At 35.2% G+C, this 16,036-nt stretch overlaps 1 protein-coding gene across 1 annotated transcript; it reads right to left on the reverse strand.

Annotated features, from left to right (window-relative positions):
• Positions 1 to 1,147: 1,147 nt before the first annotated feature.
• On the reverse strand, positions 1,148 to 13,338 carry MS3_00009656 (uncharacterized protein). The gene is made up of 3 exons (XM_012937415.3): positions 12,866 to 13,338; positions 3,934 to 4,245; positions 1,148 to 2,442 (listed from the first exon to the last, which is right to left on the reverse strand). The coding sequence occupies exons 1-2, from the start codon at positions 12,969 to 12,971 to the stop codon at positions 3,947 to 3,949; spliced, it is 405 nt and encodes a 134-aa protein (XP_012792869.3). The 5' UTR covers positions 12,972 to 13,338; the 3' UTR covers positions 1,148 to 2,442; positions 3,934 to 3,946.
• Between the last annotated feature and the right edge of the window lie 2,698 nt (positions 13,339 to 16,036).

Here is a 16,036-nt window from a genome sequence, read left to right on the forward strand (position 1 = left end):
CAATTCTCCTTTACCAAGAATATAAAAAAAATACGTTAGTAACAACAATGTAATTACACTTTACACCTCCCCCCCCAATAACAAAACCAATTACATTTCATAATAAAAACTCTGCATATTTGCTTAACTCCTCAAGGCGAAATCTCTCTTCTGGGATGGTAATGATAATAATGATAAGTAAATAAGAAAATCTTCACAAGTACTTTTAACAGCAAAATATATCGTGTGATTTTATTATTTTCCATGTAAATATTGTTGAGTGGTGGATGATTGGAGTTAACTAACAGAAAACCCTAGATCTAGGTATCATACTGTTTGGCATTTATCAACAAGATGCACCTGTAATTTTGGGATAAATGATGCTTCTTGATGGATTTGATCCCATGTCATCCAGCTTTACAGCCAGAGAGTATATCACTGAACTATTCGTATAAATGTTACTTTAGACAGCATTATAGTTTCAAGTATCTATAGTTATGAATGAAGAAACCATAGTGAAGTGTAATCATCAGATATGCTTCATACCATTATTCTTTAAAATTTGCTGCAGTTAATCTGACTTCTTTAATGAAATACTATCAAACTATTGTGTTGTTTCACTTCAAGCTATCTGTTTCGCTATATTTCTTGACATAAAACATTCATCTGTTTTAAATTTTCAGTATAGGGTTGTCGAGATTGTTGAGCTTTAATTATTATCATAAATGGATCGATGTTAGACCACCAATGAAAACCTAGAAGCACTGTAATGTCGTCTCGTCCTATACTAGGACGAAAGACAGAGACCATAGGTTTTGTATTTGACAATAATGAAAATAACAACCTCAATGTTGGTATTCCAAAACGTCGTTTAAAGGAATTTTCAATGTTCAGTTTAGATTTACTAATTGTTGGGGAGATCCAGAAAACTCCTCGAAAAAAGCAAAAAAGGCTTTGAAAACATTGAGAAGCATCTTATACAATCACTGTTCACAAGACATTTTGCCAGAAATATCTAGAAAGTGAAAAGTCACATGTCAAGTTTCTGATTCAATGATTACCTATACTGTTACTATGTTTAATAGAGTTCCAGAATATTCCGGAAACCCAAGGCCATCTATAACACTATAAATGCCCTACATTTTCTGTACATAAACAAACCTTTGGAGTAAAGTATTTTCTTCCATATTTCGTGCCTTTTCTCTCATGTTCCAGTTACTGTGTAGATCTAGCCTTGGGGCTACTAGAAGAGCTAAGGAACAGAATCTAGAGTTCACTGGACGATTTATTACTAATGAGATCTTCAGACCAACTGATGACATCGATATAGGTTCATTAATTAGCCCTCTTCTAGAGGATTGTTTCATTTTCAATCTTAAGTACACAATACATCAACAGACGATTGACGACTTTCATTTATACAAAAGGTATATGTTTGACACTCTTATTATTTGTAATAAAAACACTGATCTGAATGTCATCCAGGATAAGTTCAATAATTGCCATAAAATCATAAAATCATCTCAATAGTTGAGATCATGAATGAATTAAGTCTAGACCACCATGGAAAACCTGGAAGCACTGGATAGCTGTTTTATCCTATTGTGAAACTCCTCTATGGTAGTTCGTATCCATGATCCCTCCTCACGAGATTCGAACTGAGAATATAAAATATTTATATAAAAACTATAATATCAATATAAAATTCAATGATTTACAGTAGGTTTCTTTAAAAAAAAAATTTTATTTACAACACTGAATTCATTATACTCATAGTCAACATACAGTATATTATGTAATCAACTGTCATTTATCCATCACAGTATACTGTATTTGGATATTACGAATAAATTGAGAAATAGTTTTCTCTCTCTCTCGCTCACTCTTTTTTTTCAGTTGAGAAGAGGTAGTATCAACTTAACTATAAAATATTTAGGTACCACATTAAAGATGATTCAATAAGATATTGATCATCAATAACTATATACATACCTTGAATAATAAGAAGAAAAATTACTTTCAATAAACTGAACACATAAAAATAAACATAATTACCGGTTTACATAACAATTCCATCAACGAATTAGTTACCATGTAAATCATACACAAAAAAAACTGATCAATTTATAATATGATGAAATCGCTTTGAAACTAGTTCCTTTTTTAGAGCAAATTAAGAGAGGTAGGGGGTTGGAGAAGGGGGTGGGGTGGGTATAAGTTTCAAATTCATTTCTATATCATAAAGTGGATGAATAAATTATTTATTTTTTTTGAACTTGTTATATTTATACAAAAAAAAATATTCCATTTGTACATCAACAGAATAAAAAGTATTTTCAATAGTTTACAAATTGAAAGAAAGAAAGAAAGAAAAAAATCAATAATTTTGATGATTTTTTATTTGTTAGAGCATAGAAACCATTTTAATCACTAAGATGTTTTCATAGTTTCATATTGTATAGCCTGAAATTTAATATAAATTTAATTAAAATATTCATAACATTCACTTAGTATTGTTTATTTAAATCTATCCATTAATGTTTAGGACTGCAATTGATCAATCTCTTACTGGCATATGTGTATATTGTGCGTATCGACTCGATATAGCCTTAATTCACAAGCAAAGATGGACACAAGCACATGGCTATTAGGACTCAGTAGATAAGTGGATAACACAATAATATTTGAAGTGAATGGTATTGGATTGAAGTCCCATAATGAACATCAACTCTGAGATGTAAGTACATCTAGCTGATGAGTCCTAAATAGGAAGTAAAGCGCGTGGTGGATTTCACTGCTAGCCACTATCCACCCTTGCTTTTATTATTAACATTTGTAAATGTTAAATTGTACGGAAGGAATTCAGTTTTTAATGAATACAAAATATTATGTTGTCAGTCGTTTGGTGTCATTCAATTTTTTGTGCCATCCTCAGTGTAAATATGGTTATTTAAGCTAGATCATTTGATATTTTACTGTAAATTAACAATGATGTGTTACTAGCCTCAAGAAAAAATTCCTGGCGTCCTAGTGAAAAGCTATGACCAATGGATTTCAACTGTGTCTGCTGTGAGATAGTTACACACTGAACACAATGGAGAATGGTGGCGCAATACAGTGAATTGGTTGAAGTTAGACATTAACACTGTTGAATGCCGGCTCAGTGGTCTACAAGTTGAGCGTTTGTGCGTGATACTGAAGGTCCTGGGTTCGAGTCTCATGTGCAGGATTGTGGAAGTGCAATGCTGAGGAGTCCTATGCTAAGTTTAAACGGTCGTCCAATGTTTTCAGGTTTCTCATGGTGGTCTAGCACTGACTTATTCATGATCTCATTCAAGACTGATGTGTTAGTTGTATGAATCATAAAAGCTTGCTTGATTTAGGCGTCACAAATTGTTTTCCATATGCACAAGACATAACTGACCTCAACCTTGATCACTACTTACTTACTTAAGCCTTTTATCCCTCGTGAAGCACAGGCCATCGACCAGGAATCTCAAACCTGCACTGTTCTGGGATCTCCTTTCTAGTTTTTATCAAGTGTTACTCATCCTTTTGATGTCTGCTTCCAATTATCGGAGAAATATGTCCTTTGTTTTCCTTTTTTCCTATTACCCTAAGGATTCCACTCTAAGGACTTGCTTCGTGATGCAGTCTGGTGAGTCTCGCTTGGAGCCTTATTAAGGTTACTGCCCGGATAAAGGAAAAGGGTTGGACATGGAGTCAGCAACTCTATCCTGTAGAAAGAAGACTAACTAAAAAATGCTAATGAGAAAAAAATCACTTGTTACGCTACACATTAGTGAGATCATGACGAATCAATAATAATTCTTAGTTCATTGCATAATACGCCATTTATACATGATGTGAAATTTTTGTTTAAATACTAGACAGACAATATGCTACCAACCCGATTACAGTAAGCCTAACATATATTATCAGTAAACTACATACTTTTTTTCTTTATTTAGGAATTGTCTATTTTAGAATAATATGGTGGTGGGGGAGGTGGTAGTTCAGATAACGCAGGATATGGTGGTGGTTGATCTAAGTTAGGCGCCGACGATATCACTGCTGCTCCTGTTGGCATTCCATCTTGTGATGAACTAATTGGATATGGAGCCTGAGATGAACTCATTGAATATGGAACTTGTGATGAACCCGTCGGGTATGGGGCTTGTGCAGGAATATTAGTAAAATTTGAGGTTGGAGTTGGCTGTGATCTAGGTAAATGATTTCGCACTGGAGTTGATGTAGTACGTTGTCCTGTGAAAACGAAAGTGTGAAAATTATAGAATAAATTAAGCAAACAAAAGGTGTGAATCACAGTTATATTCATATTCCTAGTCAGGTAAAATTATATTATACCGACGGCTTTAGATTAACCAATCGGAAGCAAAGTAACGCCCTATGTATTTTGCACACTTGAAGTTCAATGATAGATAACTTGTATCTTATTATTGGAGAAATGAAGATTGGCAAAATCGGGTCCTTAAAGTGCTTTACGTCAATGGAAATATGTATTATGCAGCCAAAAAGTGAATTTAGGATGGTGCTAACTACATTACGAAAAATACCTGCTTCAAAGAAAGATTGTGTGTTAAGTCACCTGAAATGATTCAATGCGTAGTCAAGAGTGTTTATTGAAACTAGGCGGTATTCTACTACTCTAACTCTTACTCTAAATCTCAGCTCCAAGATTCTTAAGTTTGTAAATAGAAAGGTGGTGAGGTATCGGATTATAACTGATGTTATTGTGTATTATAGAAACCTCGACCCTAATTTCTTAACCCGAATTAAAACTCGTAATATATAACCCTCACCTTTTGACATTATGATCAAAGTTATTTGGTAACGAAAACTCTATGGGGGTAAAAAATCAAACTCACGATACTATTCCGACCTTTCCCTTCGCTATAAGAAATAATTTGACGTGCGAGGGTTGATTGTTCAGATGAAAGCTATTATTTTATCGCTCTTTGTTGTTAATTCTTTCATAACCAGACAGTGTTTCCTGGTTGTCTGATAGGTCTCCCGAAGTCGTCAGTATTTTATAGATCTACCGGTAATTAATCAGATACTGTTTGGTTTACTCTCTATCACTAATGTTATAATAATGTTTAAATCATGATTTCTTATTTGATACCCTCTGTGGTCAGGAATTTGAAGCATATTACTGTATACGTTTTGAATCACAATCAATTTAAGCACAATAAGAAACTAATGTGTTTCCTATCCACGTCCTTTGATTGGCTAATGTGTTTAGAATGATCTTGACGGATAACGAGCGTTTAAGTTTTTTAGTGTTTTTTTTTGGTTCATGTAACAATTGATACTTAGTAGGTCACTGGTCCTACTGGTAATACAAGTGAATTAATCGATAAACGAAGTTCTGAATGGGCAATATAGTACATTAAATTGATTAGCGTTCTTAATATTGCTTCAAACTAAAACTGATTGCTCCATTCTTGAAAATAATAGCTATACATTATGGCATTTTATAAAAAACTTCACTATTTCGAGATGATTCTAAACCTTGTAAGCAAAGATGTGTAGTGGCAGACAGTGGAATCCACGACGCGCGTTTCGTCCTAGTCGGGACTCGTCAGCTGGATGTACCTTCATCTTAGAGCTGACTTGAACCCAGTACTATCCGCTACTGAGTCATAATAGCCATCTACTTGTGCGATGAGGTGAAATTTAAATTCACTTGGTATTATTTACTTGAATCGCCCATTGACGTTTAGGACCACTGTATGTACATACTGTGCGTATTCATCTTAGTTTATAATGCTTGTGAATTAAGGTAATATCGAGGCATAGAATTACTACAGTTCACAGAATTACTGTTATAAAAAACGATTATTATACAAAACATGTTTCAAATTAAACCACCCAATTACGGTTTTTTTGGAATTTTCATTTATATACAAATGGTACTATTTTCTGTTTAAAGATTATCAACGAAACATCATTATAACATTAAAAATGAAATAGAATTGTTAGTGCGCAGAATTTTTCTGGTTAGCGTTTTTTTAGCGAGTTAGTTTTCTACGGGATGGGGTCGCTAACCCCCTGCCAAACCCTCCTCCTTTATCCGGATTTGAAACCGGCAGTAGCCCACGAAGGGGCTCCAGGCAGAAGCACTAGAATTGGATAGGACACACATTGAGGAGAGTACCCAACTGTGTCACAAAGCAAGCCCTCACACAGAATTCTGAAGGCCAAAACAAAAGAGGAAAACCAAAGAACACATTACGCCGAGAAATGGGGATAGACATGAGAAAAACGAACAAAAATTGGATAGAACTAGAAAGGAAGGCTCATGACAGAGTGGGTTGGAGAATGCTGGTCGGCGGCTTATGCTTCATTGGGAGTAACAAGCGTAAGTAAGTAAGTGCACAGAATTTATAGAGATTGTTGTGTTTCATAGTATACGTCACGAAATGATCTTGGTTAGACAACCATTAAAAACTGGGAAGTATCAGCACGGTTATTTGTTCTAGTATGGGTTTGTTCATTAGCAATATACATTCATAACCTCATTACAGGGGACCGAAATCAGGACCTTCATATGAATACCTAATCATCTGACCATAAAATGAGCATACACTAGTCCATATTGTTGCGTCTCAGTAGATTTCAATAATGTATCATAAAGTTATGTAATTGATTGTACTATCTAAGTTCAATGTTCATTCACTAAATAATAACCAACATCTTTCCAAATTGAAGTGAATATATATCAGCATAAACTGGTCACAATTGATTGATCACTGGGTGGTGATCAATGTCATGTGTGGCAAGTCCTAATTTAGTGCAGATCGAATGCTATCGACCATGTTGCAATGTGGCCACCAGTCTAGGTGACACAACACTGCGTGCACTATATATTGAGATTAGATGGTGGTTGGAGGTGCAGATCGAATGCTATCGACCATGTTGTAATGTGGCCACCAGTCTAGGTGACACAACACTGCGTGCACTATATATTGAGATTAGATGGTGGTTGGAGGTAGTCGACAGGTAATCCTGGATCCGGGTTTCATGCTACTTGACGCTCGTCAGCAAGGTGTACCTGTAATCTTGAGGGAACTGGTGCTCCCTGATGACATGACATTGATCACCACCCAGTGATCAATCAATTGTGATTACATCTCAGTCATACAGGAGGCCAATCGCGGCCTGGATAGCTCACTGTTAACGTCTCTGACTATGAAGCTGGGTGACACGGGATCGGATCCGTCAGGGAGCACCAGATCCCTCAAGATTACAGGTACACCTTGCTGACGAGTGCCAAGTAGCATGAAACTCGAGTCCAGGGTTTCCTGTCGACTACCTCCAACCACCATCTAAGCATTAACTAGTCTCTAGTGATCATCACATATACTATACTATACTATTGTTATTGTATTAGTCTCATTGTCTTATGTATATTTCTATTTCTATTAATTCCAATTCGTAATACCTTCCGTTTGACCTTTTTTTAATGATAATCAGGTGAATGAGAATAAATTAATTCTTAAGTTAAAAGTAAATTTATAAATTTACATTTAATTTACCTTTGCAGAAAGAAATTTATTGATTTTTCAATCGATATTTACAAAGTGAAAACTATTTGTCAAAATAGATTTTATAGTTTAATTTATGAATCGATGTAAGCTAGATCATTAATGAAAACCTGAAAGCACTAGATGGTTGTTTCGTCTTAGTATGGAACTCTTCAATAGCACGCATCCACGATTCTGAACCTGGGATTCGATCCCAGGATATTCGGTTTCGTGCGCGAACGCTTCACCTGTAAACCAGTAAGCCGACATCCAACAGTGTTAATGTCTAACTCTCATAAATCCATGAATGTTTACGCAATCATTCATCCATTGTCTGAGGCAGGTACCTAACTCTACCCGACACTGATTGAACTCCACTGCTAGGGAGTCCCTCATTAGGACGAGACGGCCGTCCAGTGCTTCCAGGTTTTCAACAGTGGTCTAACATTGATCAATTCACAATCTCATCCAAAACTCAATAATTTCCACAACTCTATACTGATAATTCTATTTTTCATCTAAATAAATTAATTTATTGATTTTATAAACTGTAAGCACACATTAGATTATTGATTATTGCCTAATTTCATTGATTTGAATTTATTGATTGATTAAATATTTAAAAATGATGTGTAAGGTATCTCTATTATTATGGATATCTGTGGTAAACATTAATACCAGTAGCTAAAATGAGCATTTAGTTCCAGTTAAAATCTTGCCTTTAATCTTTACAGGAGTTTATTGTAGAATCCTGAGTTCTAGTCCCGCGTGCAGAATTGTAGATGCGCACAACTGAGGAATCTTATACACGGATGAAATGGTCATCCAATGCTTCTAGGTTTTCAATAGTAGTCTAGATTCAATCGACTTGTGAATTCAACTGTTAAAAATTCTAAAATGAAATAATAATTCCTACATTTACAGAATGAACCGAATTTGTTGTAATTTAATAGTTGAATTCATGAGTCTACCATGGAGACCTGGAAGCACTGGACAGTTGTTCTATCCTAGTATGAGACTCCTCATCAGAGTGCATCCACGATCCAGAATTTTTTAGAAAAAAACACCCAAAGACCTAACTAAGTCTTTCAAGTAGACTGCTAATTGACTATTATCTTTTTGAAATGATAAGTATTTCTATTCACTTGATGTTGCTTACTTGTATCTTCCCATTGTTATTTAGGAGTTCAGTTGATCAGTCTCTTATTATCATATGTGCATACTGTGCATACTGCCAACAAGAGATTGATCAATTGCCGTTATAAATAACAATGGGAAGATACAAGTAAACAACATCAAGTGAATATAACTTCACTCCATTGCACAAGCAGGTGGCTATCAGGACTCAGCAGTTAAGTAGATAACGCAATGGCGTTTGAAGCGAACGGTATTGGGTTCAAGTCCCGAAATAAACATCAACTGTGGAATACAGGTACATCCGGCTGGAAAGTCCCAAATAGGATGAGACATATGTCCTGGATTCCACAGCTAACCACTATCCATCTTTGCTCATAAGCATTTCTGTTTATAACTTGATAGAGACTTGGTCTCGTATACTACAGTGGTCTGCTTATAACTTTAAGTCAACTATTTTTTAGACGTGTATTGAATGTCATAAATGTATTCAAGGGATGAATAGAGTTATCATAATAGTAAGACTGATAGCAAGGAATTGTTGAATGAACATCAATGGGGAATAATCAATTTAATCACTTCTCACCAGTTAAGTCCCTACAAACAATCATACATACTTAAAAGTATGAAGTTCAGCGAAAGGATCTCTTTTCAACCAATTTATTACCAAGCTGTGCAGCCGTATATCTATATAACTTCAGAAGCTGAAGAGAATTATTTCTTTGTTCAAATATGAGTGTTTGATTAGATAATTTTGTATCAGTAGAATAAGGTAATAAACCAGTTTGAACTTTCGAGACTTATTTCCATGGATTATTATTATTGTATATAATTTTATTATATAGTTATTATAATCAAAGAGGTGTTTTGTGGATATTATAGTCATTACATAGTTGAATTCATGAGTTAATTGAATTTAGACCACCACGGAAAACCTCGAGGCACTGGATGTGCCGTGTCGTCCGAGTTTCGGACTCATCCGTGGCAGTGAGCATTCACGACCTCGTCTAGTGAGATCCGAATCCAGGACTTACCACTCTCACAAGCGAGCGCTTAACCACTAGACCACTGAGCCGGCCGATATCCAACGATGTTAATGTCTAACTTTAATCTATCCACGAAATTGTTCCACTGTTCACCATTGTCTTCAGTGAGTTATTATCTCACTTCAGACTCGGTTGAACTCCACTAGTCACAACTTATCACAACAACTCCAGAAAATCCATCTTGATGCCAGTCACTAGTGAGCAAATGATGATTATTGTCAGAAAACTTACATTAATGTGTGAGTATTATTTTTATTAAACAACTAGTCGATTCTATTTCCTGTATGGTATGCTTCCCTTTGGACCAACTAACTATTGTTATACATCTCATTATTCCTTCATTATTGTTAATGATTTACATTTTTCTTTATTCTATTTCACATATTAACTTGATTGTGTGTAAAGTATGATTTATAATTTCAATTATGTTACAGTCTGATAATTAATGCGCATCAATCTATAAATCCTTGAAGAAGACTATAATAGAAGTTTACCTCTTGTATTCTCTTATTTTACATATAATAGAAGTTAAGATTATTTCAGCCTGATCTCATAATTATTCGTTCCTAGTCAACGTGGGCGATTGGTCCAATCTTAGGATGTTAGTCTTTAGATGAGACAGTACACTTAGACTAGAGACAATTATCATCTTCTCAACTGATATCAACTAACTTCTAGTTCATGACATTAAGAATATTAAGTAAAAATGAGATTGTAATAGAGACAACAATCCTAGATTAGCTATTTTACAGTATGAGTTACAAGTGTTGAGTCAGTCAGTCAGTCAGTAACAACGAAGAACTTCGTACATCCGTACGTACGTACATAAGTTCGACTTGCCATATCACATTAGCACAGAGATGCAGTTGTCGATTTAAATCCCACAATGGTAGAGGTAGTAAAATTATAAGCAGTAATCGGAAAGATCAAAGTTTGGAGATGTTATTCAAGGAGTATAATCCAGTGAAATAAATTTGGAAAGAGAAAAAATAAAGGGACATGAAGAATTCAGAAGATTAGAATTTGAGAGAACAGAGAGAGTGGATTCACCTGTGCGATTGCAAACGATTTTGAGCTATGTCATTCAGGGTCTATATATATATATATATATTTATATATTTATATTTATATTTATATATATATATATATCGGTAGCAAGTGTTTTTTGTAATTTGGCTTTTACACTAAAATTGTATCTCTTGTGTGCGTACACAACTGATATGTTTGTCAATTTCATCAAATATCTTAAAAATATCAGAAAGAGTTTTGCAGATATTATAGTAATTTTAACAGTCAAGGTCTAGCTTCAATAGACTCATGATCTCAACTATTAAAATTACTATAATATCCACAAAATCCCTTCTGATATTCAACAACATATACTCACTAGTGACGGTGACCACGAGGTATTTCCTGGAGTTCTAGTAAGAAGCAGTGACCAATGCAGTTCAATCGCGTCTGTTGTGAGATAGTAACTCATTGAAGACAATGGTAGATGTGTCGCTAAATTTTTGTGGATTAGTAGATGTTAGACATTAACATCGGTGAATGCCGACTGGCTCAGTGGTCTAATGGTTAAGCGCTCGCTTGTGAGGTTGATAGGTCCTGGGTTAGAATCTCGCGAGACGGGATCGCGGATGCGTACTACCACGGAGGAGTCCCAAAGTAGGACGGAACGGCCAACGAACTGAGCAGCAGTTCGTTCCATCCTACTTTATGGCAGTGAAGCATGGCCGGTAAGAGTAGAGGATATTCGTGGAATACTAGTATTCGACCATAGGTTACTTCGAAGCATTGCTCGTATATCCTGGGACCACCTAATAAATAACGCAGTTGTTAAGAAACAGGTACTAGGTAAGGATGGCAAACCAATTGATGACGTAGTGAAACTTCATCAGTTGAGATGGCTTGGACACGTGTTACGTGTGTGCAACCACCGACTGCCCCGACGTGCGATGTTTTATGATGTAGAATTAGGTTGGAAGAAAGCTAGGGGCGGCCAGACCAAAACATTGCTTAAATCCATGAAGTCACTGACAAGTGGACTGAGTCATGTCGGTAGGTGTAGACTACCTGGTTGAGATCCGCGAGATGATAGCAACCGATGGTTAGAGACCCTGAATGACATGGCTCAAAATCGTTTGCAATGGCGCAGGTGCATACACTCTTTGTGTTCTTCCAAATTCTAATCCCCTGATTCCTCCTTGTCTCTTTTTTCTCTTTGCAAATTTATTTCACTGCATTATATTCCTTGAATAACACCTCCAAACTTTAATCTTTCCGATTACTGCTTATACTTTTACTACCTCTACCACTATGGGATATGAATCGACAACTGCATCTCTGTGCTAATGTGCTATGACAACTCGAACTGGTATGCGTATGTACGAAGTTCTAAGTTGTGACTGACTGACTGACTGACACGATAATAATTAAATATAAACAATATTTACTTAATTCTTTATTAACTAGAAACTATCCTCCAACCGTTGTTTCTACCTTGACGTGGTGGTCGGGCTTGCCTATCGTGATGCAGCAACCGAGGTATACTGACTGGAACAACCGTTCATCAAGGTCCTACCATCCCAGAGTGGTCCACTGAAGAACGGTAACACTAAAAGCAACAAACCGAAGTTCCAAAGGCGAAGTCGTGCTGCTGACTGTACAGAGGTGTGACAGCAGTAAGGTGTTTCCTTCGGACAACCAGCAGAACAGCGATGCTGCCTTCCTACAAAGGAGGGGTGGGGTTAGAAAAGGTCGACCCTAAAAATGCAGACCTTGCCTTATCCCACAAATATACTTCTCCGGTAGTATGGTTTCAAGAAGTATGGAGCTAACACAAAAATTACCCATAAAAAGGTCGTGTGTGACAGTCCTCAAGCAGTTGTCCCTCGAGCACTGCGGTCATGCTCTCAGGTCACTAAAACCACCTCTAATTCAATTTCCTTTTTATGTACCTCCAGAAGAACCCTTCCATGATGTGAGCAACCGGGAACTGATAACCGTTCTCATATCTCTAATAGCACTCAAGATCACTGTATTCTGACTGACTGACAAACTATCCATCTTATCTTGAATTCAATCAATCATATTCAACATAGATTTAAAACATGGCAATAAAATAAATTAAGGATAAAATTATCGTAGTAAACTTACTAATACGTTTTCTTGAACGTAGACAATAGAAAATTGCAAGTCCCAATGCAATTAATAATAGTAATAATGGTAAACATACAATCAATGCAATTATTTTTGACCCCATATAACATTCAATGGAATAATTACAGTGAATATAGATTATATATAATAAGAAATATTCAATAAAAATTATTTCCTTTCTTATTAGTCAAATGATATTGATGTTGTTGTCAAGTGTATACAACAACAGTAGAATCTTAACTATTCATTTATACTATTCTATATATACATATAAATGAAAGTTGGTAAACATGTGTGAGCGTGTATATGTGATGTATATGTAATGAAAAGATAAATTTTTAACTTATATATATAATCAATACAATAAGGTTACAACTACTCACTGTTACCCAGCAACAAAGTCTTATAATCACTATGACTAAAATATTATGATTATTGTTGTGGTTGTTTTTCTTTTTTTTTTTAAATTTCAATTACGTTACTAATGAACACTTGACAATAATTATTATATATACACATACGAACAGACATGTGACTATATCACATTAGTATCATCAGCTGAAATGTCATATGATAGGGTGGTGTATGTAAGAAAAAAACAAAACAGAAAAAAAAGAAAACTTATTTGTCAAAATGGTTTTTTCTCTTTTTTGTTTTACTTTTACTTTGTTTGTCAGATTAAGACTTTGTTGTTTATTTACCAAATACATTTTATATGTATGTTTTGATGTATAATGTATATAAGAAGGTTAATTGTTTATTTCACAGGTTGAAATCATGAATCAATTGAAGCTAGACCACCATGGAAAACCTGGAAGCACTGGATGGCCGTTTCGTCCTAGTATGGGACTCCTCAGCAGTGCGCATCCACAAACCCGCCCCCACACAGCGAGATTCGAGCCCAGGACTAATTGGCTTCGCGCGCGAGCACTTAACCATTAGACCACTGAGACGGCATCCAACGGTGTTAATGTCTAACTTCAACCAATCCACGAAGTTGCGCCACAGAACACCATCGTCTTCACTGAGCTGATATCTCACAACAGACCTGGTTGAACTTCACTAGTGACGGCTTCTCACTAGAACTCCAGGAGGTTTTCCTGAAGTCAGTCACTAGTGAGCAGTTGATTGTTATCAGAATGAGTTTTGTGGAGATTTTAGGAAATTTCACAGGTTGAAATCATGAGTCATGGTGGTCTAGCTTCCATAAGTTTAAAGAGTTTACAATATCATTGAAATTGAACAAATGTCATATCTAGTGGATCATATGTGATTATCAGAATAAGGATTTTGTGGAGATTGTAATCATTTTATGAGTTGAATTCATGAGTCAATTTAAATTAAATCATTATTGAAAACTTGAAATTACTGGACGGCCGTTTCATCCTAGTATAGGACTCCACAACAGTGTGCATCCATGATCTTGCGCAACAGATTCGAATCCAGAATCTTCGATCTCGTGAGATGAGGGATTATGGATGCACACTGTTGAAGAGTTCCATACTAGGACGAAACAGTTATTCAATGACTCCACTTCTTTAATAGTGATCTAACTTAGATTAATTCATGCATTCAACTATTAAGATAATACATTAAAAACGATAAAATCTTGATATTAGTTTAGAAGTCTTTGAAATTAAATTGAAGCGTTTGGTTTATTTTTCTTTTTAATCAGTTGAAACATTACAGCCTGAATGTGTATAATTTGAATTGTTTACAACTTTTTCCGAAAATATCATGCTAACGTATAAGTGTGTAGGGTATGCTACTTATATCAACATAAATAGTATCTAACGCTAGTCAGAACTAGACTGTCTGGTAGCAGTAGATAAAGAAGATCGAGGAGAAAAGAACGAGAACAGAAAGTAATCGGTATGGAAATAAAGGGATAGTGAAGTCTAAGACAATTGATTGACATTTTACAAATGAAGTATTTACTGTAGAATTCTCAGATTTTACCAAAGAGATTCTGTAATTTTGTCATTCGATTGTCCCTGCTTGTGCTCTCGTTCACTACAAATCATCAATGAAGTGAAATGTTCTAATTTCCGGCGAGACTATAATTTATGAATGAACCAATCAAATTTACGATAACAGGTCCTAGATTTTGATGCGAAATTCACTCACCCATTTGGCTAAATAGAATCCTGGTATTATCGCTGATGTCAGTTCATAATGAAAACCCTAAACCTAATTCCTAGCCCTAACCATCAATTGTAAATTATAGTCCTTATTCTTTAAACTGCTTTATAACCATCATTTAGCCGTAGTAAATAGGTAGACACTCTCAAGATCAGTTTAGCGTCACTCGATGGTCGTCCATAAATTATAGTCTCTCCCAATTTACTTTATTTCAAACTATATTGACAATAGATGGATACAGTTTATGAATTGTTTCATTTAACTATTAATAGTATCGATCAATAAAAAAAAGTGTTAAATGAAAATCGATATTATAGATCGATCATATAAACGTTCTCAATTGATTTACAATTTGTGTGTTTATTAAAAAATAATTTTATTGATCAGTTTGTTTATTGAACCAATCAAAATTAAATATATTTCTTAACGTTTTAGACAGGCTAAAAGAAAATTAGCATCAGAAGAGGGTTTTGTCGATAATATAGTAATTTTAATAGTTGAGATCATCAGTCAACTGAAGATAGACCACCATGGAAAACCTGGAAGCACTGGATGGCTGTTTCATATGTTATGAGGTAGTAACTCATTGAAGATAATGGTAGATGGTGGTGTAATTTCATAGATTGGTTGAAGTTAGACAAGAACACCGTTGGATGTCGGCTTAGTGGTTTAGATGTCAATTGTTCGCGCACGAGACCGAAGGTCATATGTTCGAATCTCGAGTGTGAGATCATGGATGCACACTGTCATGGAGGAGTCAAATACTAGAACGAAACGGCCATTCAGTGCTTTCAGGTTTTCCATGGTGATCTAGCTTAGATCGACTCATGAATTCAACTATTAAGTTCACTAATCAGATACTATCTAGTATTCTTGATTCTTAAGGGTATTCAAGAAGCTCTGGTTACATAGAACTAGGTTGAGTTACTATTCTATTCATTCTATGAGAATCTAATTTGGAGTACAATACAAATATACAAAAATTCCTGTACCCGAAAATATCTCTTAAGGTAGATAGTGTTATAT

This window comes from Schistosoma haematobium, chromosome 7 (genome assembly GCF_000699445.3).
Source record: "Schistosoma haematobium chromosome 7, whole genome shotgun sequence".
NCBI classification, from domain to species: domain Eukaryota; kingdom Metazoa; phylum Platyhelminthes; class Trematoda; order Strigeidida; family Schistosomatidae; genus Schistosoma; species Schistosoma haematobium.

Bases quoted from the DNA above. Each gene is read 5' to 3' on its own strand.
- MS3_00009656 (XM_012937415.3), bottom strand. From the start codon at position 12,971: ATGGGGTCAAAAATAATTGCATTGATTGTATGTTTACCATTATTACTA. The intron at 4,246-12,865 runs GTAAGTTTACTA...TCGTTTTCACAG, and splicing joins ACGTTCAAGAAAACGTATTA to GACAACGTACTACATCAACT.